The following is a 16,820-nucleotide window of genomic DNA, read 5'->3' on the forward strand; positions in this document are numbered from 1 at the left end:
GTTGACCAATCTCTAGTGCAGTTCTGTACTGTCATCGATGTAGGTGGTCATCACACTGAGCAATGTTTGTAATGTTAGCATGGTATGCATATAACGATTGTTAACCTCTCATGTGGAAATTAAAATGCATTTCTTTCAATGGTTTATTCATTATTTCCCTTCTGCTTGTCCTAATAAATATTTTCACAAAGTTTCATTGTCCTACAATCACTCATTTTACATGAGGGGCCTCTCATGTAGTAAAAGTTTAATTACGACCACCTCATACATCCTGTGTCATGTATTCATTATTCAGTGAATGTTCATTTCCATAGTTACCATACATAGATATCCATCAAGGAAAATGCCTGTAAATCAGCCAATGAGGATTTCCTCAATTGGACCCAAACACAAAGGCACAAATCCTCATAAGTTTCTTCAGGCTGAGTTATCATGATGAGAGCCACATAACATGGAGACACACACACACACACACACACACACACACACACACGGCTACTGTCTGTGGTTACTGTGGCCAAGCTATGGACAACAACTGTGCCTGATGGGAACAGCAATCTGGCATGGATGGTGGTGTTAAGAAGACGGCACAGGGCAGCGAGGGGGAGGGATAGCAAGACAAGAGTGGAGGAAAGTGAAGCAATGCTTGTCAGACATGATAGGGATGGGATGGGACTGCTAGTTGCAATTGGGTGGTTGGAAGGGGGGGGAAGGGGGGGGGGGAGTAATGGTAAGCAGAAAAGTTCAGAACGTGAAAAAAGATTAGTTGGTGTATTGGTGGAACAGAAGGCTGTGGAGTGCTGGAGTGAGAGCAGGGAAGCAGATAGACAGGTGAAGGACAGGGACTAGCAAAGTCCCTGTCCCTGTCATTCACCTACCTTTCCCCTTCCCTGCTCCTACTCCAGTGCTTCCCAGCCTTCTATTCTCGAACACACCCTAGTCACTAGTCTTTTTTTACCTTCTGCCACTCCACCCTGCTATCTTTCCTCCTCCCGTCCCCTGCCTCCTCCTTACACCTTACACCCATAGCAGACTGCTGCCCCCATCAGGTGCAGTTGTCTGCTGTCCAGCCACAGTGGCGAGAGACAGTGGTCGTGTTCTACTTTGGAAGAAGGTCTTTTGGCCAAAAGCTGAAATGTACAGCAGTCTTCACATTATGCCTGTCTGCGAGACTTGGTGTCTGCTCCATATAGTGAGTAGCAATTTATCCTTTCCATAATATTGTTATTAGCCATTGTTGGCTGTTTGTGGTGTGTGTTAAAAAAAGCTTGTGAGGAAACTCAGAAATGTGTAGTTCCCTTACTGACCATCTTGAAGGACTGTAATTTCCACCAAAGATTTTCAGGATTACTTGAGGATGCATGAAAAGTTATTTTCATCTGCTTTTTACATTCGCGTTTCTCCCCATTATCAAGTAGTAAAAAGGGGGGAGGGCTTCAAAGAACTACAGATCATATTGAGACTCAATAACAATGTTATCTTAGTATCTTTGCCTGGTGCCAGCAGATGCTCCTGACTTGAAAGACTCATATTAATCTCTGTGAGTACACCAAACTTTATAACCTATTTTTTGCCATCAAAATCTGTGTAGTTTGGCATGCATTTCACATTTGAAGGTTTTAAAATGCAATATTCACTTAGAAAGACCACTGTAGCCAAAGAAGAAGCAATGTGGTGACTCTCCTATTATTAAAGTTTGGATAGCCCCCATATAAACTGGTGAAATAAGTTTTGCACAGGCTATATGTCTGCAAATGTGTATGGCTTAGATTCAAGAAAATCAGACAATGGAAGAATAAGCCTTATGAAACTTCAAAAATTGCTTCATTGCAGAAGAAAAACAAAGCCGTAACCAAAATATAAGAAGTCTGTTCAAAAATGGATATTTGCACATCTAGGAAATCAAAATCTGCTACTGGGCAATGTTCTATATCATGTTCCTCCGGCCCTCCTGAGAGCACCAAGTGTGTGAAGATGGTTCCTGTGATGTCACACTGCAAGTTTCAACTGGTCCCTCACACCTGTCATGCTCATGTCAGGAGTGCCACAGGCTATTCATTCAGTTGATTCCGACCTCCTGAAGAAGGGTATTCATGAGGTTGATGTTTTATGCTTGTGAATTTGCCAGAATGTTGACTGTCGGGCTGGACAGTATTTTATAGGATCTTGTACTGACAGTGTACAGTCCCTCAAATCATCCTTGATAGAGATGGGCGTCACCCCAAAGTATGAGTAACCCACCTCCCTGCTGAATCCATGTATTGGACTCTGGCTGCCTGTACATTCTTCTGTGGTGATTGTCAGGTCTCAGACAAATTCTACATTCATTCGTGATGAGGATCCAATACCACTCATAGAGTTTCCACTCCCATTGTACCCTCAACTACCTTCTTCACATATCACTCATGTTGGAGTTTATTACAGTTATTCATTATGGATGTCTATATGACAAATTGATCATTTGGAGATGGTTGCATACTGTTGGGGCCAATACAGAACTTCCGTTGCCTGAAAAATCTAGTGTGCAGTTCTGTTACATTTTCTTTAGGGTATCTACAAACTATAATTTTCAGGTACTGTTGTTGATAGATCTTCAATCTACATCTACATACAAGGGACATCACTAAATAAATGAGATAAATTGATGTCAATTTGAAACAATTTCTAGGAGTACTTTTGTAATTTCATTACTTTATGTTGGTAGCACCGGGATGAGTTGAGAATGGCTGATGGATAAAAATTGTATTGCTTAGAACCTCAATATTGCATGTAACAGTGATGTTTCTGCTTGAGGTTTCCATATTAATTGAAAAAGGTTCAGTGCTCCATGTTACAGCATGGTGAAATTTGTTCAAACCACATAAATGTTTAGAAGTGGGTAGAACAATTCAAAAATGGTTATATTTCAATGACTGATGAGCAACGTCATGGCTGTACAGTTGAAGTGTCAACTCCTTCACTTAAACCAGCATAGATGACAGTATTCATGAAGACAGATGTATTACTCTTGAACAGATAGCAAAAACAGTTACAGTAAGTATTGGAACAGTTTATAATGTTACTAATAATGAGCTCAAGTACAGCAGAACAAGTGCAAGGCACACCTCAAAAGAGTTAATGCAACAGCACGAGGAAACAACTCAAAGTGTGCACAGACTTGGAAGATCCCTATGAAAGATTTCCATTTGTTTGGTCACTCAAAGAAGCATTACATGGAAAAAAGTTCAGCAACAACAAGGAGGACAAAGAGTTTATAGCAAAAAGGCTCAAACAATAAAATAAAGATTTCTTTGCATCAGGTACACTGGTTGTCATTTGCTAAGGAACAGAGACATTGTTGGACAAAATAATCACAGGCAATAGACAACATGACAGATAGTATATATGTAATAGAGATGGAGTGGTATTTTTGTAACAAAAGATGGTACAGATTTCACTACATGAGAAAGGGATAACATTTGACACAGGTCAGATTCTCAACGTGAAGGTCGATATTGGGCCGTCCTTGGGCACTGATGCATATTTTGCACCTATAATTCATGCTGGCTACCCAGCTGTCGAGGAGTCATTGGGGAATATTATCTCACTCCTCTCTCAAGGTAGTTTTCAGTTCTTGCACAGTTTGGGGAGGAGGGGTGTTCATTGAGAAACACATCTGCCAAAGGCATCCCAAGCATGCTCTACAGGGTTTAGGTCCAGGGAGTATGCAGGCCATTTCATACATTCAATATCTTCAATTCCCAATATGTCCTATGCCTCAGTGACCCTGTATGGGTGAGTATTGTCACCCATAAACAGAAAGTCAGGACCTACTGCACCCTCAAACAGATGGACATGATCCAAAATACCACTGTGCTGCAGTGGTACCTTGTGCAAAGATATGCAGCGATAATTGGTCATTGTGCATAATACCTGCCCACACAATAATGCCTAGGTCATACTAACGACGTTGCTGAACATTCTGTGATATGTATTCCTGGCTCTCTCCACATTAACTGGTGGCCAGACTCACTTGTCACTGTGAAGTAGGATTCATCAGAGAACATTACTCTGGACCATTATTGCTGACCCCAGCCAACATGCTCCCTATATCAACAAACACATTCTTGATGATGGTCTGGTGGAAGTGGAATGCACTTAAATATGTGTCTGAGCATACAAACCAGCCTGATTTAATCACTGTGAAATGGTTCTGGCAGAGATATGTGTACTGGTAGATGTTATGAAGCCTGCACCAGTCTGCCTAGGAGTGAGATGTCTGTTCCTTTTTGCCACTAGCAGTGTGTATCGATCCACTTGTGGTGTGGTGGTCCATCTATGGCCATTGGCATGCTTTCACATAGCATCTTCACCTTCAGGAGCCTTTTGACACTTTCGGACACTGTGGCCACAGCAGTGACACTTTGACAGGCTAAAAGCTGTCCAAGTCTTGTTGCAGACATGTTCCCATATCGCACAGAATGTCGCACTAATTAGTTCCTAAACACTGAATTTTCTCATTTTGAGACTAGTGAAGGAGCGATCTCTTTACGTGCTAAAACCATTCAACTACCTAAAATACTGCTTTATTTAAGACAACCGGTTTTGAAAGACTTTACCATCATCTTCAGGTCTTAAAGATATATATATAATTTTTTTTTTTTTTGTGGAACGTGTTCATTTTATGTTGGACTTCACAACAGCATGATGATGTGAGGTTCAATGTAAAATGAAAACATTCCACATCAAAAAGACCTGAAGATGACAGCAAAGTTTTCTTAAATAAAGAAATATTTTATGTGATCTGGGCTGTTAAATGTTTTTTAGCTCCACAACAAATTTCATCAACACCATACTGCTTGAACTGTTGAGTGCATACAGAGCTTTCATGTACAGGCTTCACTGCAATTATGACATCCCAACCTCTCCATTTCCTTTTACTATCATTGGTCAAGTGTTTTGTAGCAGTTGTCATTTGTTCCATAGGAACTGACAGTTTTTCCTTAGCAACTGTCAAGCAGTATATACATTAAAAAACTAGTTTATTGTTGGGACAAGTGTATTACTTGATAGTGGGAATTTTGTTGAGAAATACAAAGTCTCACTTTTTTTTCACAAAGTTTTTTTTAAATTGATTTGTCTCTTTAATTATTGAATGTCAGTGGCATATAACCCGCAAACCGCTGTATGGTGCATGGCAAGGATAACTACCAGTCATTTCCTTTCCTGTTTCACTCAAAAATAGAGTGAGGGGAAAAAACAACTGTCTGTATTCCTCTGTACGACGCCTGATTTCTCATATCTTATTGTATCTTCATGCTCTTTATGCAAAATGTATGTTGAAGGTAGAATCATTCTACAGTCAGCTTCAAATGATAGCTCTCTAAATTTACTCAATAGTGTTCACAGAAAAGAATGCTGTCTTCCTTCCAGGGATTTTTCAGGGAATTCACAAAGCACCTCTGTAACACTTGAGTGTTGACTGAATCCACTGGTAATAAATATAGCAGCTCGTGCCTGAACTGCTTTGATGTCCACCTTTAATCTGACCTGGTGGGGATCCAAAACACATGAGCATTACTCAAGAATGGGTCACACTATTGTTTAATAGGGTGTTCAGAAATTCTCATAATGATCTTCTTGGACTTACAGAGGGGAATGAGCCATAATATTTTGAATAGGAACCCATGTCCAGAAATGTACCATTTCCGTTTTACGAGAGTTTCAGTTCCGATGTGTAATATGTACACATCTGCTAAGGGAAGGAGAAAAGTCTCAGCGTTGCTTGTCCAGGTATGCAAGAAGGTAGAGAAGATGACTTTCTATGAACATTTCTTGTGGGACTGTATGCAAAGTTTAATTTAAGAGGCTCTGTAAGACAAAGGAAGAGCTGCTGGCATGAGTTCCAGCCACTGCACTAGAAATTGAAGAGATGGATTGGAGTGTGTGTACCAGAACATGGTTCATAGGAACAATGTCTGTAACAATGTTAGTAGTCACCACATTGAACCACTGTAGTAATGCATCAGTACTGTTCTGTATGTACAGTATGCTGTTTTTTGATTTTAAATAGTGTAAATACATACTGTTCAAGTGTTTATAACAACAAATGTACTTAAGTTATAAATGGATGTTTTATTATGTTTCCTCTTGAATTGTTAACTAACAATTGTACTGCATCACACCCACTTCAGTTCCTCAAGCAGAAGTGGATGTGTTAAACATCGGAACTGAAACTGTCACAGAACAGAAACAGTATCTTTCTAGACATGGGTTCCTATTCAAAATATCATGTATTCACTCTCCTCTCCAAGTCCTAGAAGTTTTGTAATGGGAATTTCTGAACACCCTGCACGTGTGGTCCCATTTACTGATGAACCACATTTTCTTAAAATTCTCCCAATACACCAAAATCAACCAGTCACCTTCCCTATTACCATTCTTACATGCTCATTCCATTTCATATTGCTTTGCAATATTATGCCTATATATTTAATCAACACGGCTGTGCCAAGCGGTACACAGCTAACGCTACATTCAAAGAGTAGCTGCCATTCACGACACCAATTACAAATTTTGTCTAACTCATCTTGTATCCTCCTAAAGGCACTCAATGATGACACCCTCCCATACACCACAGCATCACCAGCAAACAGCCACACATTTGCTGCTCACTCAGTCCATCATATCGTTTATATATAGAGATAATAAGAGCTGTCCTATGACACTTCACTGGGGCACGCCTGACATCCTCATCTCGGAACAACACTCACTCTCAGGAACAACATATTGTGTTCTAATACTAAAGAAGTCTTGTGGCCACTTTGCACACACAAACCTTCATTAACAGTCTGCAGAGGGGCAACATGTCAAATGCTTTCCACGAATCTAGGAATATGGAATCTGCCTGTTGTCCTTCATCCATTGTTTACAAGGTATCATGTAAGAAAAGGGCAAGTGAGTTTCGCACAAGCAATGCTTTCTAAATCCTTGCTGATTTGTAGACAGAAGCTCTTTGTGCCAAGGAAATTTGTGTTTTATTATAGTAATTTGAATGATACAGCTTTGGTCCATGCCAATTTTGAGGGGAACTTCCTCTGCTGACAACCCTCCTAGTCTGAACATGACACTGAGGCCATGATCTAAGCTTGTAAGCCCCCTTCATTGCACAGAGTGTCTGGACAGTGTACGCAAGCTGTAATGTTCCATTCATGATTCGAGACACAATGCTATCTATTGAATTACTCTGGGAATGAGGGTTTACTTTCATTAGCATTACACAGATAGCCCCAAACCAAGACCGAGTGAGTTGGCGCAGTGGTTAGCACACTGGACTTGCATTCAGGAGGACTACAGTTCAATCCCACGTTCGGCCATCCTGATTTAGGTTTTTTGTGATTTCCCTAAATCGCTCCAGGAAAATGCTGGAATGGTTCCTTTGAAAGGGCATGGCCGACTTCCTTTCCCGTCCTTCCCTAATCTGATGAGACTGATGACATTGCTGTTTTGTCTCTTCCCCTAAACAACCCAACCCCAACACAAACCAAGTCATAAGGGTGATAGAATTTTCTTGAGCCATTTACATAAGATACATCTCAAAAGAAAGAGCTCTTTCCCTGAGAAACATCTGTAAAGCATTCCTTAATGTGTGGCACCACTGTCTTAGCTTCTCTTCCTTCACAGCTGAAGGTCCCACAAGTCACACAGTTCCCTGTTAATTTCAGTCATATTATGCCCATTTGCATTGGAAATTCAATCACTTACTGTTATTCACACATGTAAGAAATGTTTTTTTTTAACGTTCATTTAGACTGTCGTACAAATAACCTAAACTCCCTGTTCCAAAGGTTACCATTATAGTTTCTAACACTGGCTCCTAGGTTCAATTTCTGGTGATGCCCTCAGATTTTTCTGTGGTGGAAAGATTTGGAACAGGATCTGCTTGACCAAATGGGGTTAACTGAGAAGCTTCTCAATAAAATAAGTACCAAAGCTGACACATGAGCCGCTGAAGTGGCACTGAATCGAAAGATTTGGACTGGGCTAGGAGCCAGGTCACACTTCAGTTTAGTAATCAAAGTAACTGGTCTTCAGCATTCTATAAGTTACGCGAGCCTATCTGGTCATCCCAGATACTTCATAGAACTTTGCCATTCTCGGCAGGGTATGGCTTTGGCAAAACTAGTCGAGTTGATATAAGAAGATACCTGACAGCTTTCAGCTGCAAGTGAAAATAGCAGTTTATATAGCAGCAACAACGCTGAGGCACCGAAAAGGGGCATTTACAAAATCATGTTATATGGTTGGGTAGGGTAGGTGCACAAAGCTGCTGTGCTCATCCAACTGTTACTGTCAGGGATCATCTTATGCTGAAGCGACTATAGGGTTACCAAACTATACCTCTATAACTGTAACCTAAGTGCATGTCCATGCACCACCATTTGGTTTGATGGAATATGCTGTATGCCATAAAGGTTATAACTGTCAACATCACTACTGAAAGAAAAATTTTACAACTGGATAACCAGAAACTAAAATGAGTGGATTACAAATCTGTCTAACTATACTAAACTTGTGCTGTGTGTTGAAAGCAAAGATGATCGATCCACAGTAGCAGTGGGTTGTTGTTTGTTGTTGTTGTGGTCTTCAGTCCTGAGACTGGTTTGATGCAGCTCTCCATGCTACTCTATCCTGTGCAAGCTTCTTCATCTCCCAGTACTTACTGCAACCTACATCCTTCTGAATATGCTTAGAGTATTCATCTCTTGGTCTCCCTCTACGATTTTTACCCTCCACGCTGCCCTCCAATACTAAATTGGTGATCCCTCGATGCCTCAACACATGTCCTACCAACCGACCCCTTCTTCTAGTCAAGTTGTGCTACAAACTTCTCTTCTCCCCAATTCTATTCAATACTTCCTCAGTAGTTATGTGATCTACCCATCCAATCTTCAGCATTCTTCTGTAGCACCACATTTCAAAAGCTTCTATTCTCTTCTTGTCCAAACTATTTATCGTCCATGTTTCACTTCCATACATGGCTACACTCCATAAAAATACTTTCAGAAATGACTTCCTGACACTTAAATCTATACTCGATGTTAAGAAATTTCTCTTCTTCAGAAACGCTTTCCTTGCCATTGCCAGTCTACATTTTATATCCTCTCTACTTCGACCATCATCAGTTATTTTGCTCCCCAAATAGCAAAATTCCTTTACTACTTTAAGTGTCTCATTTCCTAATCTAATTCCCTCAGCATCACCCGACTTAATTCGACTACATTCCATTATCCTCATTTTGCTTGTGTTGCTGTTCATCTTATACCCTCCTTTCAAGACACTATCCATTCCATTCAACTGCTCTTCCAAGTCCTTTGCTGTCTCTGACAGAATTACAATGTCATCGGCGAACCTCAAAGCTTTTATTCCTTCTCCATGGATTTTAATACCTACTCCGAATTTTTCTTTTGTTTCCTTCACTGCTTGCTCAATATACAGATTGAATAACATTGGGGAGAGACTACAACCCTGTCTCACTCCCTTGCCGACCACTGCTTCCCTTTCATGTCCCTCGATTCTTATAACTGCCATCTGGTTTCTGTACAAGTTGTAAATAGCCTTTCGCTCCCTATATTTTACCCCTGCCACCTTCAGAATTTGAAAGAGAGTATTTCAGTCAACATTGTCAAAAGCTTTCTCTTAAGTCTACAAATGCTAGAAACGTAGGTTTGCCTTTCCTTAATCTAGCTTCTAAGATAAGTTGTAGGGTCAGTATTGCCTCACGTGTTCCAACATTTCTACGGAATCCCAACTGATCTTCCCCGAGGTCGGCTTCTATCAGTTTTTCCATTCGTCTGTAAAGAATTTGCGTTAGTATTTTGCAGCCGTGACTTATTAAACTGATAGTTTGACAATTTTCACATTTGTCAACACCTGCTTTCTTTGGGATTGGGATTATTATATTCTTCTTGAAGTCTGAGGGTATTTCGCCTGTTTCTTACTTCTTGCTCACCAGATGGTAGAGTTTCGTCAGGACTGGCTCTCCCAAGGCTGTCAGTAGTTCTAATGGAACGTTGTCTACTCCCGGGGCCTTGTTTCGACTCAAGTCTTTCAGTGCTCTGTCAAACTCGTCACGCAGCATCAGATCTCCCATTTCCTCTTCATCTACATCCTCTTCCATTTCCATAATATTGTCCTCAAGTACATCACCCTTGTATAGACCCTCTATATACTCCTTCCACCTTTCTGCTTTCCCTTCTTTGCTTAGAACTGGGTTTCCATCTGAGCTTTTGATATTCATACAAGTGGTTCTCTTTCCTCTGAAGGTCTCTTTAATTTTCCTGTAGGCTGTATCTATCTTACCCCTAGTGAGATAAGCCTCTACATCCTTACATTTGTCCTCTAGCCATGCCTGCTTAGCCATTTTGCACTTCCTGACGATCTCATTTTTGAGACGTTTGTATTCCTTTTTGCCTGCTTCATTTACTGCATTTTTATATTTTCTCCTTTCATCAATTAAATTCAGTATTTCTTTTGTCACTCAAGGATTTCTACTAGCCCTCATCTTTTTACCTACTTGATCCTCTGCTGCCTTCACTACTTCATCCCTCATAGCTACCCATTCTTCTTCTACTGTATTTCTTTCCCCCGTTCCTGTCAATTGTTCCCTTATGCTCTCCCTGAAACTCTGTACAACCTCTGGTTTAGTCAGTTTATCCAGGTCCTATCTCCTTAAATTCCCACCTTTTTGCAGTTTCTTCAGTTTTAATCTACAGGTCATAACCAGTAGATTGTGGTCAGAATCCACATCTGCCCCTGGAAATGTCTTACAATTTGAAACCTGGTTTCTAAATCTCTGCCTTACCATTATATAATCTGATACCTTTTAGTATCTCCGGGATTCTTCCATGTATACAACCTTCTTTCATGATTCTTGAACCAAGTGTTAGCTATGATTAAGTTGTGCTCTGTGCAAAATTCTACCAGGCGGCTTCCTCTTTCATTTCTTACCCCCAATCCATATTCACCTACTACGTTTCCTTCTCTCCCTTTTCCTACTGCCGAATTCTAGTCACCCATGACTATTAAATTTTCATCTCCCTTCACAACCTGAATAATTTCTTTTATTTCATCATACATTTCTTCAATTTCTTCGTCATCTTGCAGAGCTAGTTGGCATATAAACTTGGACTACTGTAGTAGGCGTAGGCTTCGTATCTATCTTGGCCACAATAATGCGTTCACTATGCTGTTTGTAGTAGCTTACCCGCATTCCTATTTTCCTATTCATTATTAAATCTACTCCTGCATTACCCCTATTTGATTTTGTGTTTATAGCCCTGTAGTCACCTGACCAGAAGTCTTGTTCCTCCTTCCACCGAACTTCACTAATTCCCACTATATCTAACTTTAACCTATCCATTTCCCTTTTTAAATTTTCTAACCTACCTGCCTGATTAAGGGATCTGACATTCCACGCTCCGATCCATAGAACGCCAGTTTTCTTTCTCCTGATAACGACATCCTCTTGAGTAGTCCCCGCCCGGAGATCCGAATGGGGGACTGTTTTACCTCCGGAATATTTTACCCAAGAGGATGCCATCATCATTTAACCATACAGTAAAGCTGCATGCCCTCGGGAAAAATTATGGCCGTAGTTTCCCCTTGCTTTCAGCTGTTCACAATACCAGCACAGCAAGGCCGTTTTGGTTATGAAATCTTATGGAAGGACCTAACCAGTTCCTCTTCTAAACCTTCAGCTGACATACTAATACAATCTCCAATCACTCCTTTCAGCCTTTTGGGTAATGAGTGAAAATACCCAACAAACTATTAAAACGAGCAGGAAGATACCATTCCAAGTGTTTCAGGGCTCAGTCAATCCCTCACTAACTCAAAACAAGCTGCAAAGCCATCAAAAGTGTATATGAAAAATGTAGTAGAGTACCTGAGTCATCTACGCTGAAGAGCCAAAGAAAATTATACACCTGCCTAATATTTTGGAGGGCCTCTGCGAGCACGTAGAAGTGCTGCAACATGACGTAGCATGGACTAATGTCTGAAGTAGAGCTGTCCATATATCCATAAGAGTACAACAGGGTGGAGATCTCTTCTGAACAGTATGTTGCAAGGCATCCCAGATACGCTCAATAATGTTCATGTCTGGGGAGTGTTTAAACTCAGAAGAGTGTTCCTGGAGCCACTCTGTAGCAATTCTAGACGTGTGGGGTGTCGCATTGTCCTGCTGGAATTGCCGAAGTATGTTGGAATCCACAATGGACATGAATGGATACAGGTGATCAGACAGGATGTTTACGTATGTGTCACCTGTCAGAGTTGCATCTAGACATGTCAGGGGTCCCATATCACTCCAACTGCACATGCCCCACACCATTACAGAGCCTCCACCAGCTTGAACATTCCCATTGCTGACATGCAGGGTCGATGGATTCATGAGGTTGTCTCCATACCTGTACACGTCCACCCGCTCGATAAAATTTGACGCAAGACTCGTCCAGTCAGGCAGTGTGTTTCCAGTTATCAACAGTCCAATGTCGGTGTTGATGGACCCAGGTGAGGTGCAAAGCTTTGTGTCGTGCAGTCATAAAGGGTACACAAGTGGGCCTTCAGCTCCTAAAGCCCATATTGATGATGTTTCATTGAATGGTTCACATGCTGACATTTTTTTGATGGCCCAGCATCGAAATCTGCAGCATTTCGCAGAAGCGTTGCACTTCTGTCGCATTGAATGATTCTCGTTAGTCGTTGTTGGTCCCGTTCTTGCAGGATCTTTTTCCGGCTGCAGTGGTATCAGAGATTTGATGTTTTACCAGATTCCTGATATTCACAGTACATTCGTGAAATTCCAAATCCCCACTTCATTGCTACCTCTGAGATGCTGCGTCCCATCGCTCGTGCACTGGCTATAACACCAAGTTCAGTGTCACTTAAAACTTGATAACCTGCCATTGTAGCAGCAGTAACATATTTAACAACTGCGCCAGACAACTGTTGTCTTATATAGGTGTTGCCGACCACAGTGCCGTATTCTGCCTGTTTACATCTATCTGTACTTGAATACGCATGCCTATACCAGTTTCTTTGGTACTTCAGTGTAACTGTGTACCCTCCGTGTGGGGGCTCAATATGGTATTGTCCAGAACTCATGATATTGTGTCTGTTCATGACCGAGTTGAGCACAGCTCTGTGACACAATGTAGGCAAATCAAAATAAATCCTCGGGTTTTTTAAATACGATATGGCAGACAATTTTGATGAATCTCCACAAAGCAAGAAAGGACTTAAAGCAGCCATGTAGCAAAAAACTTGGCACAAATGGTCAACTGCCTGGTCTGAATCCTTGAGACCAGAAAATTGGATGCCCACTTTCACTGCAGGTTTAGGTGGTATTGTTTCACTGTGAATAACGTGGTTCTGCTTTGGCCAGTTATTTGACATGGTTTCCTATACTGACAGCATTTATCAGCACTTTTTCAAGGTCATAAAAGTATATGACATTACTAAGACGCAAAATATACTTTGATAGTACCACTATTGCGTCTTCCATGGTCACTGGCACACTATTTTAGATACCAAGTTGGTGAAGTTCTGCCAGATTTTAGTTTAAGAATAGTCCCCTCTTTGCTGCTGCCTTTAATGGCATAATCTGTATGGTAAAGAGTCTTATGCAATTCTACTTATATGCGGATGATTTTTCTAGCTGTGTTCCTTTTAAAACACCTACTGACCAGTTTCAATTGACATTTAGGAGTGGGACAAACAGATTCTGAAAATTTACATTACCTGACTTGCAAATAAGCAATACCATTCTATGTTTTTAAAGATCCATGTGATTTGTAAGTTTTGTCTTCCATTCTAATCTGTCATAGTTATTGCGTGTAACAGATCTAACAGCAGCGTCTCTGAAGACATTTTAAAGTGCCTTAGTCATAGGTCTAGGGAGCAGGCAGGATACACCTGCTCCTAATGATTAACGCTTTTTTGTGAGACTGGCAAGATTATTGATGCACAGTGTATGGATCAGCTAAACCTACTTACCATGACACCATCAAATACTATTCCCCCATGAGAGGATTAGACTGTTCACAGGTACTTACAGGAGCAGTTCATACCTAGCCTCTGCACTGAGGCCTAAGAGCTGCTATTTTACACCTGGCAGCAGCTCTTCATAGTACATTAGACTTACATATTTTTTCCGTGATTTCCCTAAATCGCTCCAGGCAAATGCCAGGATGGTTCCTTTGAAAGGGCATGGCCGACTTCCTTCCCCATCTTTACCTAATCCGATGAGACCGATGACCTCGCAGTTTGGTCTCTTCCCCCAAAACAACCCAACCCAACCCAACTTACATATTCCTGCTCTTCCAGAATCTTAGACACTCTAAACTTGTTGGTAACCATACAATGGAGTTCATTTTCTTAAATTACCCAAGAGGCATGTCATTTGGGATCATTGAAAACAACGATACAACACTCTTTAAGTTTGAGCCTTAATGTCCTAAGCCCAGAAATACCCTTTGCTGCAGCAGCTGCACCACCACCACCTTTTTTTTGGGATGGTAAATTAATAAATCACTGTGTAAGGAGGTGTATCCATGATTAAATCAGATCTGAAAGAGGGGGGTGGGGAGACAACTGGATGCAATGTTCAAGGACCCATATCACATTTTGCCTGTTGTGATCGAGGCAAAATATTAGAATCACAGGGTTTTGCAATCCTGTTTTATCACTCAGTTGCTTATGTTGGCTGTTAGTGACAACAGTTGACAAAATAAACTTAAGTATCAGTGAGAAATTAAATAAGTTCAAAAACACCTTTTCCATTGGGGGGAGTGGGGGGGGGCAAAGATAATCTCAGTGATGGAACTCAGCAATGAAATACTTTATAACAAAATATTAGATGACAAATGCTTCCTGTCTCACTTTGATTGCCTTACTACAGTAAATAATTTTCTACTTTCAGGAATCCAACGCCCAACAAGAGTGAGCAAGAACCAGTATTGTGGCCACGGTACTCACATGAAGATCAGAGTTACATTTGCATAGATTCTGAGCTGTCAGTAAAACATGGACTATTTAGTGAACGTATGGAATTTTGGACTCAGCTATACAAAAAGTACTGTCACACATTAACGTAATAAATAATATAGTTGATTATGCTAATATACAAAGATACCTGTATACTCAATAAATAAAATGAATAGCTGGGTTCATTGCCTATCTGTGACTCAGCATCTCCACTATATGGTGAGTAGAAACTTTCCTTCTCAAAATAAAAAGTGCCCTTTATCTCTTCCATGTAGCTGATTGGACAGGTGTCAGACTAAAAATTTAAAGCTCTAGTGTTCAATTCTCAGATTTTTCAGCATAGGTAGGCTTTTTTTAGGGGGGGAAATATATCTAACTACACAATCGTATGGAGCCCATGTTAAACGCAGATCCAACTACAAATCTGAAGAAAGCAAGGGCATAGTTCCTCCAAGAGAACAATAAAACCAACCTTTAGGTTCAGAACAGCTTTACCTTAGTTTAACTACTGTATTGCTAAAATGTTAAAATGCATTACACTTCAGATCTGCACAATGCACATTTATTTTAAAGGCTTTTGTTCATTACACTGGTTTATCCAGAACCTTACAAAATAAGATAAAAAAAGAAATTTTTACAATAGTGCAAGCAGAATAGATATACCAACAATTCACAGCCTCAGATACTCAATCTCTCTCTTTCAGTAAAACAGGTGTCAAAATATATACAAGCAACAGACATATTTTTATTTCCATTACAAAAAAGACAATACAAAAATAATGGCTCACTACTCAATTTCAGAGCCCCTTAATTAGTGTATGGGATTGTCACATAAATTTCTATGAATATTGGGTAAAAAATAATAATTCATTTTTATTGTTCATGAACTTGACAGATAATACTGACATCGTTCTTAATAAGAACCAACTTTAGATCGCTTTTAGAATTCATGGATTGCATAAATCCAATAATGAAAGAGTTTATTCATTTGGCTGCTGCCACTTCTGCTTAATGTATTCAGTATCGTAGTTGAGCTCCAATTGTGGATTTGCCTTAAGCACTCTTTCACATGTTATCTCATCAAATCCATTGCAAAACTGCAGTCCTATGTAGCGTAGGAATTTATTTTGCTTGATAATCTGTTCTAAGCGGTCAGGAACAACAGTCAAATAGCTTACATCGATCCATCTTAATTGATGAAGCTCCAGCAGTGGTTTCCACCATTCCTTGATGTTGTAACATCTTGACACATCTAGTACTCGCAAATCGGTCTGGAAGAACATTGTAAATCATATTTCTACATGACAAGAAAAACAGAATCAAAAGAATAAGTATAATCACACTACAGAGTACAATTTTCAGTGATTAAAAAGTTGCCAGAAATAAACAAAACATACTAATAAACTGTGATGTTAGTTTTCAAAACTGTCAATTCCTTTTCAGAATTGATCAGTTGTTCACAGCAAAACAACTTGGATGAGGCCCCCATGCATGAACCATTTATATGTCCAATAATAATTTGTTTGGTGCTTTGCTGCTTGTAATTTCTCAAACTTTCCCAGCGATTTGTTATCTTGGGTGTGCTGCCAGTGGTCTGCAGCTTACCAACATGATAGTTAATGTTGTAGCTCCGCGCCTTCATAAGGTGCTTCCTGAGATTGGTCACTTTGCTGGCTGGGTTTCATATTTACATCTGGGGAAGCGTTCACTATGCTGTCCATACAGCCTGTGGCTGTTTCTTGCAGAGGTATCCGTCTCTATGCATCTCCTATTCCTTTCACACGCATTCCTAC

The 16,820-nt window shown here is 40.4% G+C and overlaps 2 protein-coding genes across 9 annotated transcripts in view; one reads left to right on the forward strand and one right to left on the reverse strand.

Moving 5' to 3' along the window:
- LOC124596154 (venom carboxylesterase-6-like) overlaps positions 1-16,820 on the forward strand; it is a 224,883-nt gene that overhangs the window by 166,640 nt on the left and 41,423 nt on the right. For 2 of the 3 annotated variants that reach the window (XM_047135179.1, XM_047135181.1), the window contains one exon: positions 14,963-15,115. In XM_047135179.1, the coding sequence (XP_046991135.1) occupies positions 14,963-15,115 (153 nt within the window). Of the gene's footprint in view, positions 1-14,962; positions 15,213-16,820 lie in introns of those variants that run through there. The other variant, XM_047135180.1, reaches the window with a different exon arrangement.
- The window catches only part of LOC124596157 (dynein regulatory complex subunit 6-like), a 41,672-nt gene continuing 40,425 nt past the window's right edge, over positions 15,574-16,820 (reverse strand). For all 6 annotated transcript variants that reach the window (XM_047135184.1, XM_047135186.1, XM_047135188.1 and 3 more), the window contains one exon: positions 15,574-16,298. In XM_047135184.1, coding sequence (XP_046991140.1) covers positions 16,008-16,298 — 291 coding nt within the window. In that variant the 3' untranslated portion in view covers positions 15,574-16,007. The remainder of the gene's footprint in view (positions 16,299-16,820) is intronic.

This window comes from Schistocerca americana, chromosome 2 (assembly GCF_021461395.2).
Source record: "Schistocerca americana isolate TAMUIC-IGC-003095 chromosome 2, iqSchAmer2.1, whole genome shotgun sequence".
NCBI lineage: Eukaryota > Metazoa > Arthropoda > Insecta > Orthoptera > Acrididae > Schistocerca > Schistocerca americana.